The sequence below is a fragment of the Nannospalax galili genome, unplaced genomic scaffold (assembly GCF_000622305.1).
Source record: "Nannospalax galili isolate Female #2095 unplaced genomic scaffold, S.galili_v1.0 scaffold548, whole genome shotgun sequence".
Taxonomy (NCBI): Eukaryota; Metazoa; Chordata; class Mammalia; order Rodentia; family Spalacidae; genus Nannospalax; species Nannospalax galili.
This window is the reverse complement of record NW_008358999.1, coordinates 693,427-713,309: the sequence shown is the minus strand read 5'-3', so window position 1 is coordinate 713,309 and position 19,883 is coordinate 693,427. Positions and strand designations below refer to the sequence as shown.

Sequence of the window (19,883 nt, the reverse complement as noted above, 5' to 3'; positions counted from 1 at the left end):
CCCCACCTTATACAAGGTGGGGGCATTGAGCTGCATTGCAGAAGCTATGCTCCCAATGAGCCCACAACACAGACAGACAGACAGACAGACAGACACACACACACACACACACACACACACATGCTCCTTTACCAAACTCTTGATACTAGTCTTTCTGTCTTCTGCTGGTGTCAGGCAAGGCCCATGACATTTACAGAGGACGCCAACCAGAGCCACAGTCCCTAAGACGCTGGGGGTTGAGGGGCAGTTTTCCAAGAGGGACGGGATGAAAAGTCCATCCATTTCCTTGTCAGGCCCTGGTAGCCTCTAGCTCTTTTCAGTGTCCTTGCCTCCCTCCCAGCCTCTGAACAAGATGGGACCATCAAGGCAAGCCCATGGAGCAGTGTGCAGGCTTTGGTGTCTGGTGGGGATCCGGTCTCTGGTCCTCAGTCTCTGGGGTCTGAGTGGTGGTGGTATTCGGATAGGCTCTTGCTGTGTTATTCAGGCTGATTGGATATTCTCGGCCTTGAGGGCTGCTCCTACCTTAGCTTCCCAAATAGCTGGGACCACAGGTGGTATGAGCCACCATGCCAGCTAGCCTCTGTGAGCTTGGACTAGAAACCTCACAGCTCTTCGATGCCATTTCTTTCAAACAGGACAACTGGCCATCTCTCCGGGTTTGAGGAACATTCAGTCATTTGGGGCAGTGCTGAACATCATGCCCAGCTTCTAGGGAGGGAGCAGTCATGGAGACCCCACTCCCCTGGGCCCGTGTGTCTTCATCTGCTGTGTCCTCCTTCTTTCCTCTCCTGATTTGCACCCTTTCCAAGCCCAGTTGAGAGTCCACACCCTGATGCTCAGCTTCCAGCAGAGGGCCTTCCCTGTCCTGCATGTGCAGTGGCTCCTGCTCCCAGGCCTGCATCTCAGGAGCCCCAGGGGCCTGCAGCATTGTAGGATGATCCCTCTACCTGGGTCTCTAGCCTGGGACAACTGTGCTCCCCCTCCCCCACTCCTCAGCAACTCAGTTGTCGTGGTCAGTCAGTTCTGGCTGGCTTCTCAAGGACATTCTTAATGGCCTCTTTAACCCCAAGGAGGGGAGGGGAGGGTGTTGATTGGTGGAGTGCACACCTGTTCAGGTGCACAGGAACAGTAAACAGAGGCTGTGTTGGAGGAAGGCCAGTCGGGGCTTCAGCAGGGCACAGTGACAGGTGAGGGACAGCTGGGTGTTCAGTGGGGCGGGCACGGACTTAGACTTGGATGGCATCTACCAGGGCCAGGGTGGGCATGGAAAGGAAGAGTGTGGGTCCTTAAAGTGTTACCCCCTCAAGGGTCTCTTTCAAGGTCTGGGGTCTTCCAGCCTCCTGTGTCCTGAGCTGAGGGACACAGGGTGCTGTGGGATGGGCATGGGGCATCATAGATGCCCATGGGAACCCCATGGTGATGGGGCTATCCCTGGACAAAGTACAAGCAGGCTATTGTCCAAGCAGGGTGTCAGTGGGGCCAAAACAGGGGACAGGCTCTGACTAGTTCTGATGGACATAGAAGGGACATTGAGGTACAGCCATGTTGTATATAAGACATTCACACATTTTCTCTGTGAAGAGGGCACACCCAGACTAATCAACCTTCCTGATAGCATACATGCACACAACACGTGTATGGGAAGCCATACCCAAAATCTTTAAGGGGTACATACTTCTAGACACACACATGCACACAGGCACACACACTTAAGAGACAGTATATTGGAAGCGCCTAGAGGTGGGATACAGGCTCAGAGCGGCTCACCAAGCAGCCATCCACCTGTCATCAGAGAACCGATGGAGGAACTGGTGGGGCTGTGTGAGGGCTCCTCAGGGAAGCCAGTGACTCTGCCAGAGCTGTGGGGTCCATGTCCACGCATCCGCCGAAGCATCCGAGGTGAGAGCTGGGTCCCCATTCCCACACCCCAGGACAAGACTCCCCTAGACCCAAGATCATCTTCTGCACTGGCAGAGTCTTTGGGGTGGCAGGGCCATCCTTATAGCCAGGGGGGCAGAGAAAGCAGGAACCCCAGAAAGAGGCAGGTTGCAGGCCCGGGTACTGGTGGCCACAGTCAGAAAGGGCAATCTTCCAGGCTGGGCTGGCAGCCAGTGACCAGATGTATAGCTGGAGACCTGGAGTACAGATGCCCCTCAGGCCCCTGGGAGTCTCGGGACCTTGCTGAACCCATGATCTCTAGGCTACAGACTCCGCTGAAATACTGGCTGGAGCCACATTGTCAAGCCCCTCCATTCTCCTCTGCCCCCTGAACCATTTTTTCCCTAAGTTCTCAGTGTGGGAAGAGGTGGAGGGGCAGGTCAAAGACTTTCTACAAAGGCCACAGGGGTGGTACCACTGGGCCATCCCTTGACTTGTTACAAATCCTGCTTGACCCCTTGTGTGAGGCAGAGCCCTTCCATATTACCTTGGACTTCAGTCTTGGGGTCCCTAGGCTTCTTTGCTCAGGGTCCAAGCAGTCCCTAAGGAAGGAGCTGTGACCCCAGTGTCCTACCCAGGGGGCCTGGAGTGGCTGAAACAGCGGTTGTTCCACGTGGGTGAGGATTGGTATTTCCTGATGGTCCTTGGGGTGCTCATGGCTCTGATCAGCTACACCATGAACTTCGTTGTTGGACGTGTGGTTAGAGGTAAGGCCTTTCCCTCATGTACATCTAGTCTGGGATTCCTGAACAAACTTGGAATGCCAACTGGACCACCACGGGCAGTGGGGTAGGGTGGGGCTGCAGGTGGCCAGGCCTGGAATTGCCTCTGACTTTGCTTTTGCCTTACTATGTGACCTTGATGAGGCTCTGTGCCCTGCTGGGCCTTAGTCACCCTCATCTGCACAAAGGAGGAAGAACCCTCTCTCATCTGAACAGTCCTCTCTCACCTTGCTCTCAGAACAATGACCCTAGACCCCAGGCACCAAGCCTTCTGCTCCTCTACTCACTGGGTGGCCTTGTCTGTAAGAGGGCACCCTGAAGGCCGTAGAGGCTCTGGGTGGCTCCCTGACTGCTGGCTATCTCCAGCACACGAATGGCTGTACAGGGAGCTTGGGGACGGCCATCTGCTCCCGTATCTCTCCTGGACTGTGTACCCCGTGGCCCTCCTGTCCTTCTCCTCTGGTTTCTCACAGAGCATCATACCATCCTCTGGAGGTGAGTCAATCTCCTGACCTCTGGCTAAATTGTCTTGCCTTGCAGTTCCCACAAGGCTTAAGCCTTACCACATACTGTAGGGCTTCTGAAGAAGGAGATGGAGCAATGGCCCTGTGTTAGTGCTGGGGAAACAGGCTTAGAAGAACTGGGCCACTTACCCAGAGGGGAAGAAAGGGACCTGGGTTACCACTGGCCCAGCCTGACTTTCCAGAGGTCCTCTGGGCGGGGAAGGAGGATTGGTCCCATCCTTCAGGGCTGCTTTGAATGGCTAGTGCCAGGGATGGGCTGAATGAGGCGGCCAGCCGAGCTAGGCCTCTAGAGCTGCCTCCAGCTGCAGGTCAGGGAGAATCTCCCAGATCCATCTGACCCTTGGCTTCTTCCTCTGGAAGCTGAAGCTATGAGTCCCCCTTATAGGGTGTGCGAAGCTATTGTGTGACTTTTCCTGTGGAGACACAAATGTGTGTTCATCCCATATAGGGAAATAACAACAGATCAAAGTAACAATTCTACCTGTCAACTTGGGAAACCAGTGAGTTTGTTGTGCTTGTAGAGCAGGACCATGGCAGACTCAAAGGCTTCTGCCTCACCCAGCATGGGTGCTGACTCATGAAAGCTGTGCTCCCTGTGTGGCTTGCAGGCAGCTCTCCTCTCTGAAGTAACTCTTATCTCCATGTACCCTTAGGAGGGGCCTTGTGAATCCTGTAAGCTTCAGTAGCTTCCTTAGACTTGTGAGTTTTATTGATTTCCTGAGCCTTGGAAATTTATTTCTTGAACGTTAACCAGCCTCCCTGCTAGGAGAGAAGTTTCTTCTTTTGTTTGTTTGTTTATGAGACTGAGTGTGGTGGGGCACACTTTTAATCCCGCATTCGGGAGGCAGAGGCAGGTGGATCTCTGTGAGTTCAAGGTCAGCCTGGTCTACACAGTGAGTTCCAGGCCAGCTGGGGCTACAGAGAGACCCTTCTCAAAAAGGCCAACAGAAAAAGAGAGAGAGAGAAGTTTTAAATCAGAGGAAATAGCTACAGACCAGAGGCTCATTCAGGATGGTGCCCTGAGGGTGTGTGTGCATAGGGAGCTAAGAGAGTTAATGGGATTTTGTCTCCCCCTTGCCTCTGCCCATCTGACCCAGGGTCTGGGGTCCCAGAGGTGAAGACCATCTTGTCTGGTGTGATCTTGGAGGACTATCTGGACATCAAGAACTTCGGGGCCAAGGTGGTGGGCCTTTCCTGCACCCTGGCAACGGGAAGCACCATCTTCCTGGGAAAATTGGTATACGATAGAAAGCCTGCCCACCTGCCATTCTGCTGTCCTGCCCTGCCTTCCTCATTCTACTCCACAGTCAGCCTTGCCTTGGGGAGCACAGTCTTGGGGGAGTGCAACCAGGTCACAAGAGCCATTTAGGATGGTGGAGGGCTGGGGCAAGGATGTGAGTGAGAGATGCCAGGCCACCTCTGGACAAGGCTTGTGGCTCACTTTTCTTGATCCCTAAGAAGAAAGAAGGAGAAAGAGGAGGAGGAGTGGAAGGAAGAGGAGCATGAAGAGAATGAGGAGGAGGAAGGGGAGGAGGAGGAAGGAGAGGAGAGAGAGAAGAGGGAAGATAGGTCCAGCTTCGCCATGGAATGGACCCTCTGTCCAGAACCAGTATGTCACCGCCTCACCCTGGCAGGGCCCCTTCGTACATCTGAGTGTGATGATAGCTGCCTATCTGGGATGCGTGCGCACCAAGACCATAGGAGACGCTAAGGTAAGGAGTATTGGGTGAGGCCCCCTTGGGGAACAGGAAGGGGAGAGGGCTAAGCCCAGGACCCTGTTCTCCCCAGAACAAGACCAAGGAAATGGAAATGCTGGCAGCAGGGGCAGCAGTGGGTGTGGCCACAGTCTTTGCAGCCCCTTTCAGTGGTGAGACCCTCCCACCCTCCTCACTGCACTGCTGGGGGAGGGCTGCCTCCCACTGACCCTCTTCTCCCTGGATTGGCTAGACCCCTGCTCCCCCAAGCTGGCTCCTGAGCCCAGTGTACCCACCTGCCATCTTGCCATGTGCACAGCCACAACAGGGTCGGATAGAGAGGGGTGGGATGGCCACTCACTGCAAGCTTACTTTGGATACATGTGGATTTGAAGCCCAGCTCCTGCTGTGTGGCCCTGGCTGGTGAGGCCACCTCTCAAGCCTGGTTTTCTGGGATAGGGCTGCCTAAGGTCCTGCCTTCCCAGCTTCATCTGAGGATGGGACAATATGAGGCCCCTGGCTGCCCAGGAGGAGGGCAGATCAGAGAGGGTCAGGGAGAATGTGACCCTGAATCCTGCAGTCTGGGAATGGAGGTCCTCCTGAGCTGTGTGCCCCCTAGGTGTCCTGTTCAGCATTGAGGTTATGTCGTCCCACTTCTCCGTCTGGGATTACTGGAGGGGCTTCTTCGCGGCCACCTGTGGGGCCTTCACATTCTGTCTCCTGGCTGTCTTCAGCAATGAGGCGGGTGAGCCCCACATTGGGCCTAGTTTCCCTCCTCCCTCTTCCCTGACTCCTCCCTCCCTCCCTCCCTGCTCCGTCCACCATCCTTTCCCTCTGTATTCCCCCTTCTTCCATCCCTCCCTTCCTCTTTCCTCTTCCTTGACCTTCTAGAAGAACAGAGGTCTGGCCTCTTTGTTGAACAAGGAAGATGAAGGAGAAGGGCCCCAAGGGTGGAAGGGGCTGAGGCCTACAAGGAGGCGGGACTGGGTTGTGGGGTCTAGAGTGGCAAGGAAATTCGGGGTCAGGCCTGTACCCTCACCTGAGTTATTCTGAGATTGGATTTAGTTGGGGAAGAGGGTGATGTCGGCTCCCTACCCCCCTCCTTCCCCAGAGACCATCACTACCATCTACAAGACCAGTTTTCGGGTGGACATACCCTTCGACTTGCCCGAGATCTTCTTTTTTGTAGCCCTAGGGTAAGTGGGGTGTCCAGCTCTGAAAATCCAGCTGGAGGTCTTCAGGCACAAACTGGGTGACTCTGGACTCACCATCACCTCCTTCCAGGGCTATATGTGGCATCATGAGTTGCATTTATAACTTCTGCCAGCGGACTTTCTTATTCTTCCTCAAGACCAATGGGTTCACCTCCAAACTGCTGGCTACCAGGTGGGCTGGTCCCCTCAGGGAGTACCCCATTCCCGACCTGCTGTCGAAATCCTACCCCTTCACTGAACCCCTATCTTCCCATTAACTCTCCCAAGTCCCTCTATTCCACACCCCACTGATGGTAAACCCATTCCTTTACAACCTCTGCCACACAACCACTGTCACACTTACCCAGAAACCAACCCTCTCACTGAACCACTCCACCCCTTCACTGATCCTCTGCCTCATCTCCTCCCTGAATCTTCTCTGCCCCTGCCCTTGACATTCCTTATCTACCATCTTGCCCAAGGCCAAGGCCACCCTGGCCTGGCCGGTCCTCCCTCCCTGTCAGTTACCCCTCAGACCCTCCCTTTGCCACATCAGGTCTCCTGGGCTCACCTCACCTGTTTCTTCTCTGGAGGGCTCTGGCCATTCCCTGCTCCTGCCCTTCCTTCTCCCCAGGTCTTTCCTCACTGTGAGCTCCAGGGCTGTGGGCTTGCCCTCTCTGGAGAACTCTGGTGTCCCCCCTACATTGTTGTGGAAGGAGAGGAGGCAAACTGGAGCTCCTCTCCCCCCACAGCAAGCCCTTGTATTCGGCTCTGGCTGCTCTGGTCCTGGCCTCTATCACTTACCCACCTGGTGTGGGCCGCTTCATGGCTTCCCGGGTAAGGGGTGCTGAGCTGGGTGGCAGTGGTAAGGAGCCCCCAAATGCCATCTCCCCTTGTGCACCATCGTTATTCCCCTACAGTTCTCTGAGGGACATGCCTGCGGGTCACTTTTCAGATAGAGATGTAGCTGAGCCACGGCAGAGCCATCCCCAGGGTCCCCCGCTTGGAAGTGGTAGAGCAGTCCAGGCTCAGGTGGGTGGCGGGGCAGTTGGGGACATGCTGAACTGTCACTGTCTCTGCCCCAGCTGTCCATGAAGGAGCATTTGGACACCCTGTTTGACAACAACTCATGGGCACTGATGACCCGGAACTCATCCCCACCCTGGCCCATGGAGCCTGACCCTCAGAATCTCTGGTTTGAATGGTATCACCCACGGTTCACCATCTTTGGGACACTGGCCTTCTTCCTGGTCATGAAGGTGGGTCCCTTGTATGGGCAGAGCCATGGCAGGCTCTGGGTGGGCTGAGGCTGCCTCCACTTCTGGTAGCTGGAGTGTTGTCCCTGCATCCAGGGTCTGGATCTCACTTTGGCCCACTGTGCTCCTCAATACCCCTTGCAACTCAGCCTCATTCTCCCTCCTCCTGCTCCTCCTCCTCTTCCTCCTTCTTTTCTTCCTCCTCCTCCTGCTTCTTCTCCTCCTCTTCCTCCTTCATTTGAGGGTATAGTCTTACTATGTAGCCCAGGCTTGTCTGGAACTTGTGATCCTTCTGCCTCAACCTCCTGAACGCTGGGCTATAAGCATGACCCATGGCACCTGGCTGCCCTATGCTTACAAAAATATTTGTGTGTATGTGTGTGTGAGTGCCTGCATGCGGGGTGTACATGTGAAAGTCAAAGGACAATGTTGGTTTTCTCGGGGCTGGAGAGATGGCTCAGTGGTTAAGAGCACTAGCTGCTCTTGCAGAGGACCCAGGTTTGAATCCCAGCACCCACATGGTGGCTAACAACCATAACTCCAGTTCCAGGTGATCTGATGCCCTCTTCTGTCCTCCTCGGGCACTGCATGACACAGGTGCGCTTACAAACTTGCAGGCATAACACTCATACACATAAAATAAAAATAAATAAAAAATAAAATAAAAGAGTTTTCTCCTATCATATGGATTCTGAGGATCAACCTGAGGTTGACAGGTTCAATGACAAGTGTAGTTACCCACTGGTCCCTTTTCTTGACATCCTGTTTTCTTTAAGATAGAGTGGTTATTCTTTCTACCTAAAGGGCAGACTGAGTAAGAAGAAGGAACAAACCTGGCATGTGCTCTGCACACAGTGGGTGTTTTATTAAGACTTAGTTCCTTCCCCTGGTTGATGCTATCTCTAATGCCAGATGCTGCTAGGAGCCCAGACCTGGGCACCCTTTTCTCTAGGAACCTCCTGTCCCTCTGCTGCCCATGTGTTGCTTCTAACTTCTGCCATGTGGGTACAACCTCCCCGCAGTTCTGGATGCTGATTCTAGCTACCACCATCCCCATACCTGCTGGGTACTTCATGCCCATATTTATCTATGGTGAGATTGGGGTCCTGAAGGCCTGGGAGGTTCAGGGGCATGGGGGCATGCCATGGCTCCCCACCCATCTCCCTCCCAGGGTGGTTCTGAGGGTGGGGCAGAATTTGACAGCTTTGGAGGTCTGGTCAACCTGGTTGTGCCCTTCACTCTGAGTTTGTGGCAGGAGCTGTCATCGGACGCCTTTTGGGAGAAATCCTATCTATCATCTTTCCTGAGGGCATCGTGGCTGGAGACCAAGTCAACCCCATCATGCCTGGGGCCTATGCTCTGGCAGGTCAGTAGCTGGGTCCCAAAGGTGGGCAGACCTCATGATTGGAATGCAGTCAGAAAAGTGTGTAGAGTGGTCACTGAACTGCTCATTGTACCCCCCCACTCCTCATACAGGCCTGTCTCCTCCTGAAGCCTTGGCATCCCCTGAACCTCCCAGCTCCCTCTATCCCCAACTGTCAGCAGCATGTGCCCTCTGGGTACTTCTGGGCCTAGCCATGGTCATATTATGCTACCTTACCTTCTTGGTGAGCCTGGCCCCTGGCCTGAGCTTGCTATCCTTGGTTTTGGTTCTGCAGGGGCTGCGGCCTTCTCAGGGGCAGTGACCTACTCCATCTCTACGGCTCTGCTGGTCTTTGAAATGACTGGCCAGATCGTTCATGCTCTACCTGTGCTAATGGCAGTGCTTGTGGCCAATGCCATCAGTCAGAGCTGTCAGCCCTCCTTCTACGAAGGCACCATCATTGTCAAGAAACTGCCGTACCTGCCATGGATTCGTGGCCGCAAGCTTGGGTGAGCCTCAGGCTTGCTGATGAGCCTATGATAATGATGTCCAGGGTGGTCTGAGATAAGCATTCCTGAAAACTGCCACCAGAGCTCACCTTGAATGTAGAGTTGTAGGGCTGACACACGGCCCTACCTTGCTCTGAGTCACCAGAGCACCAAATGGGAGAGACCCTTCTCTTGGGTCCTCTCCTGTTCTGCTGATCTTTCTGGGGGGTTGGGAGCTGGAATACAAATAGAGTCTGAGACCCTCCCTGGACCAGATGGCACCCCAACATCTGTCACCACAGTAGTGGGGCTGAGGCTGCAAGAGTCGCCATGTGCAAGGTCCAGCTCCAAACAAACCCAAGTTTCCCTGTCTTTGAGATGGGTGTGGTTTCTATTAGCTGCTTATTCCAGAACCCTCAGTCCCCCACAACCCTTCCCTTGGAATTATGGGTTCTCTCCCAGCAAAGCTCCCTGGGTGCCCCTGCCTCATCCTGGTATGCACCCCCACTCCAGGACCTGATAGGAGCCTCCCCACTTCTGCCCACAGCTCCTACCCTGTGACGGTGGAACACTTCATGAACCGAACTATCACCACACTGGCCAAAGACACACCATTGGAGGAGGTGATCAAGGTCGTGACCTCCACAGATGTGGCCCAGTACCCCCTAGTGGAGAGTACAGGTATCCAGCTGGGAAGGAAGAGGGTATTGGAGGTGGGGTGAGGGTTCCTCTGACTTCCTTTGAGGTCCTCGAGTCTCAGGGCCGCAAAGGTAAGCAGGGCATTGGCTCTGCCTCTGAATCTGCAACCAGACAGTTGTGTGATCTTGGGCAAGTCCCTTGGCCTCTCTGAGCTTCAGTTTCTTCACGGGAAGATGAAGGTAATAACCACTTCCTGGGGAAAGTAGGGATGTTTAAATGCAAGAGGAGAGGTGCTTCTAAGACAGTCCAGGGCCAGCGCTTGGGATTCTAGGAACTGAGCCTGGTGTGCTAAGGAGTGTGAGAAGACTATTGCTAAGGTCTTCCAGAAGCTTCCTTTCTAGGCATCCTGGAAGCATTCCATTCCTGAGTGCTCCCCCCAGTTCCTGTTGCTAAGATAGATGAATGGTGGCAAGCCTTCGGGGGGAGTCTACCTTGAACATCCTCTCCAGTTCCCAGAAGCACAGTATCTGAGATGATCCAAGTAGGGCAGGAGCTATTCCAGCTCCGCTGGGGCACCTGTCCACCCATGTATCCCCCTGGTGCAAATGAGGCAGGGTGCATACTTGGCAAACAGCACAGTTGGAGTCTGGTGCCCATATGTCCTTGGGCAGGCCTCTTGAGAAGTAAGCAATAACCACAAGCATATAATCACCAGTGTATGCCCACTCCAAGTAGAATAAAGCCACCAATGGTGGAAGAAACATGGGTACACCTCAGGCTCCGTGACTTGCCGTGTCCTTGTATGGAAAATAGGGAGGGTCATTATAGGGTCCCACCCAAAGGTCAGGAGCTTCACTAATTGGGACACCTTCAGTATCCCACATATCCTATGTACTGATTTTGCATGAGGATGGCCCTCCCGTATGGCATAGATTGGGGGGTCACTGAATCTAGAATGTAGCAGGTTGGAAATTGGGGTCCCAGGCCCAGAAGACTTCACATCCTAGAACAAAGAATCAGCCCCAAAGCCACAGTAGGCACAGAGTTCCCAATGGGACAGTCCCTGGTTCCTCATAGCCCACCTGAGAAAGAGCCAATTTATGAAAGGGGAGGGGGGACTTCTGCTGTCAACATACTTGCCGAGTGTGTGTATGGTGCTGGGGACTGAATCCAGAGCCCTGTGCATGTTAGGCAAGCTTCCTGCCACTGAGCTACAGCCCCAGCTCAGTCCCTGGGTTTTACTTACTATATGAAATGAAATACCACTGGGCATGGTGGTGCATGCCTTGCCCAGCCCTCGGGAGGCAGAGGCAGGCAGATCTCTGTGAGTTCAAGGCCAACCTGGTCTACATAGTGAGTTCCAGGCTAGCTGGACCCTGTCTCAAAAACAAACAAACAAACAAACAAACAAACACCAAGCCTCACAAGGTGCCAGGCCTAGAGTCAGGCTTGCCTAGACCCAGCACTCAGTAGGATCTCAGATCATAATGCATACTTTCACTGAACTGAATCCTGTAGGAAGCATCTGGAAGGAAGACAGAGGAGAAAGCCCAGTGATACTCAGATGTCAAGAGGCTGATGTCCCAGCTTTCTCCTTCTGTGGGGACTCTCCATGGGGGCCAAAAATCTCTCCTGGCTCACTAGTAACCTCACCCAGCTGCCCTCCTGTCCACATGGAAACTGTAGGGCTTAGAGCAACAATTAGCCCATTGGAGCCTCAGTTTCCTTTTATGTAAACTGGGTGATAAGGGTTCTAATAGACCATAGGCTTCTGGAAGCTTCTTCTGAGACCTGAGAACACCTAGCATACTTCTTGGCACATAGGTGCTCAGAGAAGTGACTTCTGTGTTTATAACACATCTGTCCCTCTGAACTTGCTAGAGTCTCAGACCCTGGTGGGCACTGTAGAAAGGACCCACTTGGTACAGGCCCTCCAGACTGAGCCAGCTCCCTGGACTCCAGGCCAACAGGTGGGTCCTCCTGATGGGTATGGGGACAGGGTGGGGGTGTGAGCAGGGCTGTGAGGGGAGGGGTTGACTGACCTCCTAGAGAGAGGAGGTCAGAGAGCAGAACCCTGGGAGCTGGAGGCTGGTCCAGGCCCTCACGGTCCTTCCCCATTCCCAGCCTTGTCTCCAAGACATCTTGGCTGGTGGCTGCCCTGCACAGCCAGTGACCCTGCAGCTGTCCCCAGAGACCTCCCTGCATGAGGTAAAGGGAGAGCTAGAGGGTATACGTGGAGATGGAGGCCTGATAGGGGAGGCTGGATAATAGTGAATGCTTGCATGGACTCTGGCCACCCCTAGTGGTTAGATTGGACATCGCAGGTAGATGATCTTCCACTCAACTGGCACAGAGAAGGGGGTATGGGCAGAGTGGTGCTCCCTGTCCCCCAGCATTTTTTGGCAATTCTTCCTCCAGACACACAACCTCTTTGAGCTGCTGACCCTTCAGTTGCTGTTTGTGACATCGCAGGGCAGAATTGTGGGCTCCGTGTCCTGGGCAGAGGTATCAGGGTCTTGGGGGTGGGGCAAAGCAAAGAGGGTGAGGACACCAACAGCCTCCCTCCCTCCGTCCCTCCCTCCCTCCTTCTCTTCTTTCTCTCTCTCTTTCTTTCTTTCTTTCTTTCTTTCTTTCTTTCTTTCTTTCTTTCTTTCTTTCTTTCTTTCTTTCTTTCTTTCTTTCTTTCTTTCTTTCTTTCTTTCTTTCTTTCTTTCTTTCTTTCTTTCTTTCTTTCTTTCTTTCTTTCTTTCTTTCTTTCTTTCTTTCGAGACAGGGTCTCCCTGTAGCCCCAGCTGTCCTGGAACTCTCTATGTAGTCCAGGCTGGCTTCGAACTCAGAGATTCACCTGCCGCTTCCTCCCAAGTGCTGGGATTAAAGGCATGCACCACCATGCCTGACCAACAGTCTCCTTTTCAAAGTCTGGGGACTACATAGGTCTCTGGTGAACCCCAGATCCTGGATGAGAGTGACCACTGGGCCTGAGACCCCAATTGCCAGCCTGCTGTATTCAAGATTCAGTTATCTTCACCTATGCTATAGGGGAGGCACCAGTTCTAAATATACCCAGAATGAACCATTCGCCAGGGGAGCCGCCAATACCTGAGCCCCAGGCTGGATGCATCTCCATCTCCTCTAACCCTTCCTCCTCCCCATCTTCTGGTTCTCTGTCGTAGTTGAAGAAAGCAATTTCTACCCTGACCAATCCACCCACAGCCAAGTGAGTCAGCTTGTGGGTCAGCTGCCTTGTGCCTGGGCCCTCAGTTGCACAGCTCACCTACTTGGTAGAGCAAACATCTCTACTCAGCCCAGAAGAGGCCCCCCACATTCACTACCCCCCATCATGAGGGGACAATAGCTCCTGCCTGGAATTCTGTCCTGGGTAGAGCTGAAAATAAATGGAGACATGGGTGTGTACTGTCACCAAGGGTGGACACTTGTGCCTTCTGGGTTTGTCTATTTCCAACCAGAAGCTCTTGAGAAAAAGCTGATTCCCAGAGCCACTGTTAACCCTTCTTATCCCTCAAGGATGTGCAGAGTGAGGGGAGGGTTCCACGTTCAAACAGGCCTCTCTCAGTGGTCCTTCTATGCCCTGGTGATGAAGGAGCCCTGCAAAGCTCTGTCTACTTGTCTACCTGTGCCGTGCTTTGGTCTGCCCATATCTGTGTCCCTTAAGGACTTGGCTTCATTTCTGCAGGCATAGCCTATGCCCTCAACTCACCTGCAGCAAAGCAGGCCTCACACAGTTCATTCTCTGCAAATAACCCAACCACTAGGAACTCCAACCCTTCCACTCAGTGAGATGAATCACTCAGCCATGGGCCATGGCCTCAGGCTTTGTGATGTTCTTTGATGTGCTATACCACCCCTGGGGGGCAGAATAGCTATTGGGTGACTTCCAACATAAGGCCAAGTTCAGGACACCCCAGTACCCTTAGATCATCCCAGGGTCTGTACCCCAACCCTTGTCTATCCAATGCCCCTGAGCACTGAATGCCTTGCACCCCAATGCCACACACAATCTGTAGGCCTGCATGGTCCACACCCTAGGACCACAGTCAGAGGAGGCCTCGCTGTACTCACACCTTTCCCTGTGCTGTTCTCAGTCTTATAGTCCCACTTCACTTACATGTCCCCTCCTGCCCAGTATCCCATTCCCAGGAGACATTCCTGTGAATCTGGGGCAAGTTTCTGGACCAGCCTCTTAGTCCTCAGACTGGCCACGTCCTTCAATTCCTTTTGGATCCAGAGTCCTCCACCCATGGAATTTAGCAGTTTTGAGGAGTGTCCCTGTGCTGACAAAACAACTTAAAGGGAAGAGTTGTTTCTTTTGTTCATGATTTCAGATGGCTCAGTCCATGGTCACTTGGCTCTGTGTTTCCAGACTGTGTGGGGCAGGACATTATGGCAGTTGGAGCATATGGAGGAAGTGCGTCTATGATCCAGGGTGGTCGGGAATAGAAAGCAGGGAGGGGACCATGAACCAGGTATGGCTTTAAAAGAAAGGAAGGAAAATGAGGGGCTGGAGAGATGGTTCAGTGGTTAAGAGCACTGACAGCTCTTGCAGAGAACCTGGATTCTATTTCCAGCACCCACATGGTGGCTAACAACTGTCCTTAACTCCAGTTTCAAGGGATCTACCGCCCTCTTCTAACCTTTATGGGCATTGCACAACATGGGTGCACTTACACATATGCAGGCAATACACTCATACACATAAAATAAAAATAATAAATAAAATATTTTAAAAAAGAAAGGAAGAAAATGAAATCATGGGCTGGGGAAATGACTTAACTGGTAAAGTGTTTATTGTTCATGAGGACCTGAGTTTGGATTCCAGCACCCACATAAAAGCCAGGCCTAGTGGTATAGACCTGTAACCTCAGCACTGGGTAAGTGGCGAAAAAAGGATCCCCTGAGGCTTGCTTGCCATCTGAGCTAGCCAAATTGGTGAACTCCAGGATCAATGAGAGACTTTGCCTCAAAAAATAAGATGAAGAGGGAGGCACCTCAAGCCAGCCTGTGGCCTCCACGTGGTGTATGGTGTATGCACATCTGCACACACACACATGACACATGAAAAGTGAAGATGGCCTGCAGATACAGCTCAGTGCAGTGCTTGTCTAGTTCATTTCCTGTACTGTCCCCACCCAAAACATCAGTAGTTTTTGAAAACACTTAAAAGTACTCAGAAAGAAATCAATCACATTCATAATAACTACAAATAATAATAAAGAAAATGCCTAGCGATAAATTTAAACAACAAAATGAGCAATCTCTAAAATGAAAATTAGAACATATCAGGGCTGGAGAGATGGCTCAGCAGTTAAGAACACTGACTGTTCTTGCAGAAGACCTGGGTTCAAATCCCAGCACCCACATGGCAGCTAACAACTGTCCATAACCAGGTCCAGGGGATCCGATAGCCTCTTCTGTCCTCTGTGGGCATTGCATGACACAGGTGCACTTATCTACATTCAGGCAATACATGCATACACATAAAATAAAAATAAAATAATAAAAAAAATTTTAAAAAACAAAATTAGAAAATATCAATGAGAGATGTTGAAGAGGAATCCCCCAAATGGAAAGAAATCCTATGACCATGGACTAGAAGAATTAATAGTTAAAATGTCCATGTTACTCAAAGCTATCTACAGATTCAATTCAGTTGACTTTCAAATTACAAATTACATTCTTCATAGAAATAACAAAAACACACCAGACTGGAGAGATGGCTCAGTGGTTAAGAGCTTTCTTCCAGGGAACCTGAGTTCAGTTCCCAGTACCTACATCAGGTGGGTCACAACTACCTGCAACTACAGCTCCAGGGAATCAGATGCCCTCTTCTGGCTCTATGGGCACCTACATTCACGTGCATATACCCCCACCACACACACACACACAAAACTGCAAAAAAAAAAAAAAAAAAAGCATAAATCCCCAAAGTGAAAGGAATACTGACCAGAAAGAAAAAAATCTAAAAGGATTATAGTATCTGACTTCAAAGCTGCAGAAATGAAGCAGCATGATTCTAGCCTAAAAATAGTCACATTATCTGGGTGTGGTGGCACACACCTTTAATTCCAGCACTTGGCAGCATCAGAGGCAGGTAGATCTCTGTAAGATCAAGGTCAGCCTGGTCTACATAGTGAATTCCAGGTCTACTGGGCTACGGGGAGACCCTGTTGTCTCAAAAAGCCAAAAAAAAAAATGCGTATTTGTGCACCATGTACATGCAGTGCCCTTCAAGGCCAGAACAGGGCACTGGATCCCCTGGAACTGGAGTTACATACAAATAATCATGAGATACCATGTGGGTGCTGGTTACCTAACTCAGGTCCTCTGCAAGCATACCAAGTGCTCCTAATTGCTGAGCCATCTCTCCAGCCCCAGAAGGAGGAGTTTATTTGGGCTCATGGTTTGAAGGTATAAAGTTTCTCACCCCAGGGGAAGCATGGATGCAGGAGTGTGATCACATTGTGTCCACAGTCAGGAAACAAAGACTGATTCTCCATTTATGTTCGGTCTGGGACCCTAGCCCTTGGAATAGTGCTGCCAAGTGAGTCTTTCCACCCCAGTTAAAACTCTCTGAAACCAGGGCTGGAGAGATGGCTCAGCGGTTAAGAGCACTGACTGATCTTGCCCAGGGCCCTGGTTCGAGTCCCAGCACCCACATGGCCACTACGAACCTTCCTTAACTCCAGTTCCAGGGGATTCTGAAGCCCTCTTCTGACCTCTGTGGCATTGCACGACACGGGTGCACTCACATATATGCAGGCAATACACTTATACACAAAATAAAAATAATAAATAAAATACTGAAAAAAAAAAACTCTCTGAAACCACTCACATAGAAACACCCAGAGGCATGTCTCCTAAGTTGACTCTAAATCTTATCAAGGGACTTGAGAGATGGCTCAGAGTTAAGAGCACGGGCTGCTCTTGCAGAGGACCTAGGTCTGGTTCCCAGCATCCACATAAAGGCTAACAACTGTCCCTAACTCCAATTCCAGAGAATCTTATGCCTTCTTCTGGCCCCCATGAACATATCAGACATGTGGTGCACTTACATACATGCAAGCAAAACACTCATACACATAAAATAAAAATAATTAATTAAATCTTGTTAAGGAGACAAGATTAACCATTGCAATGCCACTCCTTATCAACTTGACACCCAAGCACATTTCCTTTAAATTATAACCTTTTACCCTTGATACCCATTGGCTCACAGCCATCTGATAATGCAAAATGCATTCACGCCATCTTTAAAAGTCCTCATAACCCTGGCCAGGCATGGTGACGCACACCTTTAGTCCCAGTACTTGGGAGGCAGACGCAGGCAGGTCTCTGTGAGTTTGAGGCCAGCCTCGTCTATAATGAGTTCCAGTCCAGCTGGGCCTACAGGGAGACCTTGTCTCTAAAACACAAAAGAAAGAAAAAGTCCTCATAACCCTTCATAATTTCAACACTGTTCAAACTTCAAAATCTCTTCTGATAGTCAAGGCAATTTCTTAACTGTGAGATTCTATAAAATAAATTTTTTTTAAGAATGCATTCTTCCAATATACCATGACAGAATAAAAATTCTCATTCTAAAAGAGATGAATAGAGGCAAAGAGTCAAAATAAAACTGAAATTCAGCAAGACAGACACCAAATCCTGCAGCTTCATGTCCAGCATCTGGAGCTCATGATGGAATCACCTGGACTCCAATGGCCTTGAGAAGTCTTTCCCCTCCAGCTCTCCTGCCTATAGCCTGTGTGACATCTCTTTGGGGCTGGCTTTCCTCTGTGTCTGTAGCTTTCCTTAGTGGACATCCCATGGTCCTGGCATTTCCAATATCACCTCTGCAGTTCCATGTAATGGTCTCTTAGGGCCACCTCTCAGGGCAACCTGCCATGTACTGCCTGGCCTTAGTAGCTTCCTGGAGCCTTAGTGTAAACCTTTATGACCCCTCACTCTGACATCTTTCATGTTTTCGAAACCAGTATCACATGAACAATGCTGCTAAGTTCTGCTGCCAACTTAAAATGTAGCCCTTGGACCACAGTTGCAGCAACATCTGTGTGCCTTTTATGGTGACTGAGGAAACACTTCCCCATTTTTCAGCAGGAAACCTTTGGGGTGGCATTCTTAGTTTAGGCTCTATCCTCTCAAACTAACTTATATGTTGATCAGTTGGAGCTTTCAGTACATAGAACCAAGACACCTTTCATATTGTACCAGCTCAGAGCACCAGGTTTCTCTTTAATGGTGTAAATCCCTAACAATTACAGCCGTCTGCAACACTAAGCCTTCTAATACACCTTTCCTTGTCAAACTGCACATTTTTCATACTTTTCTGATTTACTTGATACTCTTTCTCACTGTAGACTTGGATGAGAACAGTTAGCAGTAACTATGCCACAGCCTGAATGTTATTGGTTCCTCCACTAAACAAAGTGGCCCACTGCTTTAAAAAAATTATTTATTTTTGTCTACCTGTGTATGTGTGTACCACATGTGTGCCCAGTGCCTTTGGAGACCAGATTCTCTGGAACTGGAGTTACAGATGGCTGTGAGTCACCACATGGGTGTTGGTAATTGAACACAGGTCTTTCGCAAGAGCAGCAAGTGCTCTTAACTGATGAGCCATCTCTCTAGTCCATAGTCTGCTACTTTTGAATTCATCATCTCTGGGCAAGGGAAGAATGGAGTCAACCTCTTTTCCAGAATATGACACAAATGATCTCTAGCTCAGTTGCTGAAAGAGTCCTCTTTCCCCTCTGAAACCTCATGAGCTAGACCTCTGCTGTCTTCATTTCTCTCACTGAGGGTCCAAGAACCCACACAGTTAGGTTTATCATAGTGATAAACTCCTTGTACCAATTTTCTGTGTTGCTTTTCTTATTGCCATGACAGCATATTTGACAAAAGCAACTTAAAAAAGAAAGGAAGGAAAGTTATATTTAGGTTCACAGTCTGAAAAAATGGAGTCCATTATGACAGGGAATGCATAATGACAGGAGCATGAGGTAATGGATCACACTCCATCCACAGTCCGGACATAAGATGAATGCTGATGCTCTGTACGCTTTTTGCTTTAAAATTTTATTTATTTATTATTTTTATTTATATTGCCTGCATGTATGGAAGTGCACCCATGTTGTACAATGCCCACAGTGTCAGAAGAGGGCTTTGAAACTGGAGTTAGAGTGGTTGTTAGCCACCATGTGTTTCCCTTGGAAGTGGAGTTAAGATAGTTGTTAGCCGCCATGTGGGTGCTGGGAATCAAACCTGGGTCCTCTATAAGAGCAGTCAGTGCTCTTAACTGCTCAGCCAACTCTCCAGTCCCCAGCACTTTTTGTTTTTATTCAGTCCAAGACTTCACACCAGAATGGTGCTGTCCATGTTCAGTGTGGGTATTCCTCAGTTAAATTTCTCTGGAAAAACTTTCACAAACATGTTCATAGACACATCTCCTAGGTTGATACTAAATCTCACCAAGTTGAATCAAGATTAACCATTTGGCTGGTGAGATGGCTCAGTATGTAAAGGCTTGCCTACAAGCCTGGCCACCTGAGTTCAATCCTTGGAACCCAGATGGCAGAAGGAGAGAACCAATTCCTGCAAGTTGTCCTTTAGCCTCCACATGCATACAGCAGCATTGGCCTGCTCACATACACACACAAGAAAAATCATTTTAAAAAATACAAGGATCAGTGAAAGCTCAGCAGGTAAAGATTCTTGTCACCAAGGCTGATGACCTGAGTCCAATCTCCAGAACCCACACGGTGGAAGGGGAGAATTGATTCCCATAAGTTGTCCTCTGACCTCACATACATGCTATGGAACATGTTTGTACACACGTACAAATAAATAAATAAATAAATAAATAAATAAATAAATAAATAAATAAATGTGCACACAGGCAAGATAAGTAAAATAAATAAATATTAATAAATTTTTTTTTGTCTTTTTTGAGACAGGGTCTCCTTGTAGCCCCAGCTATCCTGGAACTCACTATGTAGACCAGGCTGGCCTCTAACTCACAAAGATCATGTGCCTCTGCCTCCCAAGTGCT

General features: G+C 50.4%; 1 protein-coding gene across 3 annotated transcripts; it reads left to right on the top strand.

Annotated features, from left to right (window-relative positions):
- The first annotated feature begins 1,799 nt into the window (after positions 1–1,799).
- LOC103725323 (chloride channel protein ClC-Kb) lies at positions 1,800–13,038 on the top strand. Of its 3 annotated transcripts, XM_008822656.1 has the most exons (19): positions 1,800–1,899; positions 2,517–2,645; positions 3,027–3,155; positions 4,282–4,421; positions 4,819–4,896; positions 4,973–5,051; positions 5,498–5,623; positions 5,990–6,074; positions 6,163–6,264; positions 6,824–6,908; positions 7,157–7,330; positions 8,350–8,419; positions 8,583–8,693; positions 8,986–9,199; positions 9,726–9,859; positions 11,699–11,787; positions 11,942–12,025; positions 12,236–12,322; positions 12,991–13,038. In XM_008822656.1, exons 1-19 carry the CDS (start codon positions 1,800–1,802, stop codon positions 13,036–13,038), a joined length of 2,064 nt encoding a protein of 687 aa, XP_008820878.1. The 3 variants fall into 3 exon arrangements, with proteins under 3 accessions (XP_008820878.1, XP_029414275.1, XP_029414274.1); XM_029558415.1 differs by lacking the exon at positions 3,027–3,155 and having other exon boundaries at positions 4,297–4,421; XM_029558414.1 differs by lacking the exon at positions 3,027–3,155.
- The last annotated feature ends 6,845 nt before the right edge of the window (positions 13,039–19,883 follow it).

Bases quoted from the DNA above. Each gene is read 5' to 3' on its own strand.
- LOC103725323 (XM_008822656.1), top strand. From the start codon at position 1,800: ATGGAGGAACTGGTGGGGCTGTGTGAGGGCTCCTCAGGGAAGCCAGTG. The intron at 3,156-4,281 runs GTGAGTCAATCT...CATCTGACCCAG, and splicing joins CATCATACCATCCTCTGGAG to GGTCTGGGGTCCCAGAGGTG. The intron at 8,420-8,582 runs GTGAGATTGGGG...AGTTTGTGGCAG, and splicing joins CATGCCCATATTTATCTATG to GAGCTGTCATCGGACGCCTT.